At 42.5% G+C, this 6,000-nt stretch overlaps 1 protein-coding gene across 1 annotated transcript in view; it reads left to right on the forward strand.

Moving 5' to 3' along the window:
* Positions 1–2,843, forward strand: part of LOC311341136 (uncharacterized protein) — a gene marked incomplete at its 5' end in the record, with an annotated part of 99,317 nt that extends 96,474 nt beyond the window's left edge. Inside the window, one exon of the mRNA XM_084466032.1 lies at positions 2,446–2,843. Coding sequence (XP_084322158.1) covers positions 2,446–2,649 — 204 coding nt within the window. The 3' untranslated portion in view covers positions 2,650–2,843. The remainder of the gene's footprint in view (positions 1–2,445) is intronic.
* Positions 2,844–6,000: the final 3,157 nt, after the last annotated feature.

The raw sequence follows: 6,000 nt of genomic DNA on the forward strand, positions 1-6,000 counted from the left end.
CGTGTGTGTGTGTGTGTGTGTGTGTGTGTGTGTGTGTGTCCGTGTGTGTGTGTCCGTGTGAATGTGTGTGTTAGTGTGTTGGTGTGTGTGTGTGTGTGTGTGTGTGTGTGTATTGCTGTGTTTCCGTGTGTGTTTGTTTGTGTGTATCGACTTTACAGATTTTTCAGTTGGACCCCTGGTCATTCTCTGTATTTAGATGTGTGTCCCTTTGAGTGTGTGTGTGTGTTGTGTTTGTGTGTATGTATATGTGTGTGTGTGTGTGTGTGTGTGTGTGTGTGTGTATGTGTGTTTGTGTGTGTGTGTGTGTGTGTGTGTGTGTATTTGTGTGTATATGTGTGTGTGTGTGTGTGTGTTTGTGTAGAGAGCAGGCAGCCTCGATATTATGAATTTGGTTCGGTTCCCATAAACAGACCAACAACAAATATCCGCAGAGAGTGGTTTGGAAAGAGAAAGCAAGATATTGTGGGGGGGGGGGATTCTCCAACTTGAACAATTTCCATTTGGAAGTCATTCCAGAATGTACCACAATATTAATTTGGAGAAATCAACAAAGAAACGTGGTTACCTGTCAGCACTTCAAATCCACACTCGAAAGCTATTAGTAATAGAGAGAGAGGATCTAAAAAGATAGGACAATAGACTACCTGAGTTCTGAAGACCAAAGCTCACGCATCACCAAGCACAACATTGCCTTTGAGCAGAAGCACCCTTCAGAAAATCATTGACTCATTAACAAGAACACAATAAATGTCAATGCATTTGTCCTATTTTAATAAGGGCCATTTGTCTTTCTCGCGTAAACAAACACACAAACAGAGCCCACACACACAGACACACAGCGTCTGTTTGCTGGTGTGATGCAGGAGGACTCATTCCTCTAATGGTGGCCGGGCTGGTTGGTGTTGGAATGAGCGTCACCATTTAAGTCCCAGCACCTACGCCCGTAGGGTTTTACAGTCCAGACCCCAACACACACCCACAGGCCCAGCAGGAGAAGGTCTCAGAGCACTGGGGAGGAAGGCTCGTCCAGGTAGGGCCACACCACAGAGCACCACCAGGAGGCAGGGCCACCACAGAGCCAGATCATGAGGGAGGAGGAGGAGGAGAGGAACAGGGAAAGCAGACAGGAAGATAGATGGCAATAATCTGGATAAAAGTGTGAAATCCAAAATGGTAAAAAGAAGGAGATCTAGCAGCCTCTGTTGCAATATGAGAGGAGGATACGGACGCTGATTGAAGAAGACACTTTATGCTCGGCTGTTTTCTAATATAGGAGAGTACTGCTTCATATACCTTCATATGTCATGAATACGGCCGTCTAGTGGCGTCAGCTCTGCTTTTGCAGGAAAAGGTTGTGGAGAACCATAGACATCATTGATGATGGTCTTGCGTTCTCCATTTGTGCGATTTAGAAAAAAACGTTGTAGACATCTACGTTTATTTCACAACAAGAATATGAAGCTCTCTTGTATGAGTTCCCCTTTAAGAATAACAAACATTACTATATTGGAACAATGAACTGTAACTTCCACTTTGTTAAAGGGCAGACAGAACGGCCCCTGAGGTCTTTTGGAGGGAATTCCCTATTGTTTTATCTGTGGCCATTACAACGGCACCCTCACTTTTTAACAAAGGAGGCTGTTGGAGGCTGATAGTGGATGAGGCTGCTATTTAATAAGGCTGATATAAGATGTAACCAGTGTTTAATGGGGCTGGTGTTTTATGAGGCTGCTATTGGATGAGGCTGGTGTTAAATGAGGCTGGTGTTTAATGAGGCTGGTGGTTAAAGAGGCTGTTACTGGATAAGGCTGGTGTTGGATGAGGCTGGTGTTGGATGAGGCTGGTTTTTAATGAGGCTGGTATAATATGAGGCTGATGTTTAATGAGGCTGGTGTTTAATGAGGCTGGTGTTGGATGAGGCTGGTATAAGATTAGGCTGCTATTCATATGACTGTTATTGTGTGAGGCTGCTATTTAATAAGGCTGGTATTGGATGAGGCTGGTGTTTAATAAGGCTGGTAGTGAATGAGGCTGCTATTAAATAGAGCTCCAATTGGATAAGGCATTTGGACGGTGATGTTCGACAAATTGTGCAATTTACACAGAGGAGTTTGCAGAAGAACTTTTGATTTTATTTATTAATTTGTTTTGAATTAATGAGTAGTTATCATGTGATAGGCCTTTGTTTAACTGCTAATTAGAAACTGTGCACAATGTAATTGTTTCATTCTGTGTGCGTGTGTGTATGCGTGTGCGTGTGTGTGTGTGTGTGTCTGTCTGTCTGTCTTTTCATGCAGCATACATTTTCTAGAGGGAAAAAAAGGAATAGTGAATAGTTTGTGCATCTGACTCTTCACTGAAGGGCACTGGTTGTTGGGCCAGATAGGGTTGGAGGGGTTGATGGACAGCTTAAAGTCAACTCTTTTCTGTTTTTTTTGCCCCCAGGACAGCCCGTTGATCCTGCAGTCAGACAGGAATGTGACAGTGAACGCCAGAAACAACCTGGGACAAGTGACTGGTCAGCTCACCGTTGGTAAGAGGCGCACACACACACACGCACACCTTCATGTGAATGCAAATATGAAGGAACAGAGAAGTGGTTTTGATACCAGGCTTCGTTTTTGTTGGCCATTGGGTGTGAGTTCTTAATAAGCAGTGTCCGCTACTTGGGCAAACTGGGATAGTTGTGGATAGTATCACTGCGATGGCAGATGAACAGCCACCTCACTCTGGGAGGCAGACAGAGGCAGGGCTGTGGTTGTAGTTTACAAGTCACAAGTTTATCAGAAATTCATTCAATATGCACACACTTCAAGTTTTACAGTACCACTTATGTTGCTGCCAAGAAAATAATAAGAAATAAAAACAATGCAGTCGAAAGTTGATATAAGATTTAAAAAAAAGTTTTCAGCTTCAATAAGTTGAATAAACAGAGAATACTTATCCAACTGAACTAATCTGCTATTATGACCCTGAGATCATCCTAATGTGCACAGGATATTAATTTCCCTAAAATGTGTTGATGGAGATTAGAATAATTTGGCTTGACCCTGTCGGCACAACATTGACAAATAAACCTTTAATTAACATTCATTATTCTACTTTGTTTAAGAATGCTTGATTCTGATTGGCTGGGAGGAGGGCATTAACCCGGCAGGTTGCCCGCTGACTAAGCACAGCGTCATCAAATAGTAGATCAATACGCCGCTTGTATTTTTTTCTATCACAGAAATTTAAAACATGAGGTCCATTGTTAAAATAAACCTTGTTTAAAAAAGTTTCTAAAATGTGTCGGAAATCTATCGGAGGGTCAGTCGATACATAGTTTCACAAGCAAGATACAATGTAGCAACTACGTTATTAAACTAGTGATCAGATGCAGCCTTGTGTGGTTGCTATAGAAACTAATAAGTTACAGCTGAGCTAACGGGGAGCGTACCTATGTTCCCCGTTCGCAACTGTGTTTTTCGTAGGCGGAATCCGGAAAAAGTTCCGCCTCAAGCGCTAGGATTGGACAGGCAAACTCACACGCTGACTCCTAACCCTAACCCTAAACCTAACCATAACCGTAACCCTCACCCTAATCCTAACCGTAACCCTCACCCTAACCATAACCGTAACCCTAATATTCATGATTCTTCCGGATTCCACCTACGAAAAATTTGCTAACGTTATTCAACGTAGTTCTAAAGGGGACTGCTTTTTGAGGGAGATGAACTCAAACAGAGTATACATTTAATAAGCATGCAATACGAATAAGAAAAAGCAGAATTATTAAAGTATTTGAATTGTTTTATTATGTTGGCAAGCAAGAAGTAGAATAAACGGGATAATCACCTCAAGGCAGGGCAATAAACAGTTTGATATGCCCGGCTCGTGGAAGGTTACCGGTAAGGTAAGCCGTCTACTAGCCGGGCATATCAAACTGTTTATTGCCCTGCCTCTCTGTGAGTATCCCTTACTTAATGCTAAAGTAAGCATTAACTGAGTAAATAAACAGTTAACTTATGAATAGTAAACATGAATTAACAGAATTGAATGCAGTAATAAGCATTGTTAGGGTCAGGGTTAACCCTATTAAATAATGTTTCAATTAACCACAATTCAAAGTCAAAGTGAACTTTATTGTCGGACCAACAAGTTACATAGAGGACCGAAATTCTGTTTCTCCATCCTCCAAATGTGCTATTAAAATATTCACCAAACAACATATAACATAATAACCTAATAGTGCAAAAAGACAACAACAAACATATAACATAACATAATTATAGTGCAATAAGACAACAACACAAACACACAACATATATAGACAGACATACATGCATGAATTATTCAGAATAGAAATAAGGTGCAATATAATAAAGTGCAAAAGTGCCGAATAGCAACATGGAGATAGATATATTTTAATTGTGCATATAAAGAAAATGAGAAGAAAGTTGTTGGGGGAGTTAAGGAGTCTGATGGCCTGGGGGAAAAAGCTGTTGCTGAGTCTGGTAGTCCCGCAGTGCATGCTGCGGTAGCGCTTGCCAGAAGGTAGGAGGGTGAACAGTTTGTGCCCTGGGTTGGAGGGGTCTTTGATGATGGTGGTAGCTCTCTTGCGGCACCGGGACGGGTACAGTTCCTGGATTGATGGTTGGGCTGATCTGGTGATCTTCTCTGCTGTCCTCACCACCCTCTGTAACGCCTTCTGGTCCGCAGCAGGGCAGCTGCCGACCAGACTGAGAGGCTGCTGGTGAGGATGCTCTCAATAGCACCCCTGTAGAAGGTGGTGAGGGCAGAAGGGGGGAGGTCAGCTCTCCTCATCCGGCAAAGGAAGTGTAAAAGAGAAAAAAGTGTAAAAAGTGAAAATGGTGTTTAAAGTAAACATAAACACCATTTGTAAAGTTAATTGTCAATTAACTGTTTATTGTTAGTTAATGCTTATTGTGCAAAGTTTATGATCTTAATTAAAGTCCCCTTATCATAAAGTGTTTCCAATTAATTTTACAATACTTGTAACCATGGGCATTTATAAAGAGTGACTATATTTCACGGAAACACACACACCGACACACAGACGTGTGTGTGCAGAACTTTTGACACTTTGAAAGTTTGAAATCCCTGCTGCGTACCCCCAGTGTGAAAACTCCTTGAAGCCACTTCCCTGTGAGGGAACAACTCGGTGGGTTTGTTTGTGTGTGTGTGTGTGTGTGTGTGTGAGTGAGTGTCAGTGTCTGCACACATTCAAGGGCTCTATTCCCCAAGGCATTAGAAGTACACATGCAATAAGAAGAAAGTACCAAGCTCCCCTCCGTCAACATGGGCTGCCCCTCCACCTCTCCACTGCTGTGGCGCAGCGGAGCAGCCTGCTGGACTGTGACCTCTGACCCGGGCTCAGCAGCCAGGGACTACCTGACATCCTTCTGCACTTAGCCACTACTGAGGTAGACGTAGAAGCAGAACGTCCGCTTGTACGGTATAATCACACCCGGTTCCCTTAGGTGGATACATAGCAGGGGGCAGGAGGCCTACCAGGTCAAGTCATGCGTTATCCTCACGTTTTATGAATGAGAACTATGTTCCCATAGTGAGTGGTGTTGAGCAATTCAAAAGTTGGATGGGTGTGATGCATTTGATCAGTGAGCAACAATTTGTCAAGAATATCCTATTTTTAGTCCTCTTAAAACCACAATGCTTTCAGAATGCAGAGAGCTAGCAGTACGGAGAAATCTCTAGGTGTTTTTCTTTAAGTCTAGGCCGATATTTGTTCCTGAAGAACATTGATGGGTTTGAACCCCGGGCCGGTTCTTGATTCCTGGATATGAGAGACAATTGCATTTGTTAAAGTGAAAATGAAAATGTGTTCTCCTACGCTGGAAAACAATGATTCACTGCAAACTGCACTAACATATGCAGGGATCACTATCCAATAATATTTCTGCAGATGAAGCTACCATTCCACTGTCAATATAGAAATAAACACATACTTAGACCCAAACATAGACGCATACAAACCCA

Source organism: Micromesistius poutassou, assembly GCF_964030765.1.
Source record: "Micromesistius poutassou genome assembly, chromosome: 3".
NCBI lineage: Eukaryota > Metazoa > Chordata > Actinopteri > Gadiformes > Gadidae > Micromesistius > Micromesistius poutassou.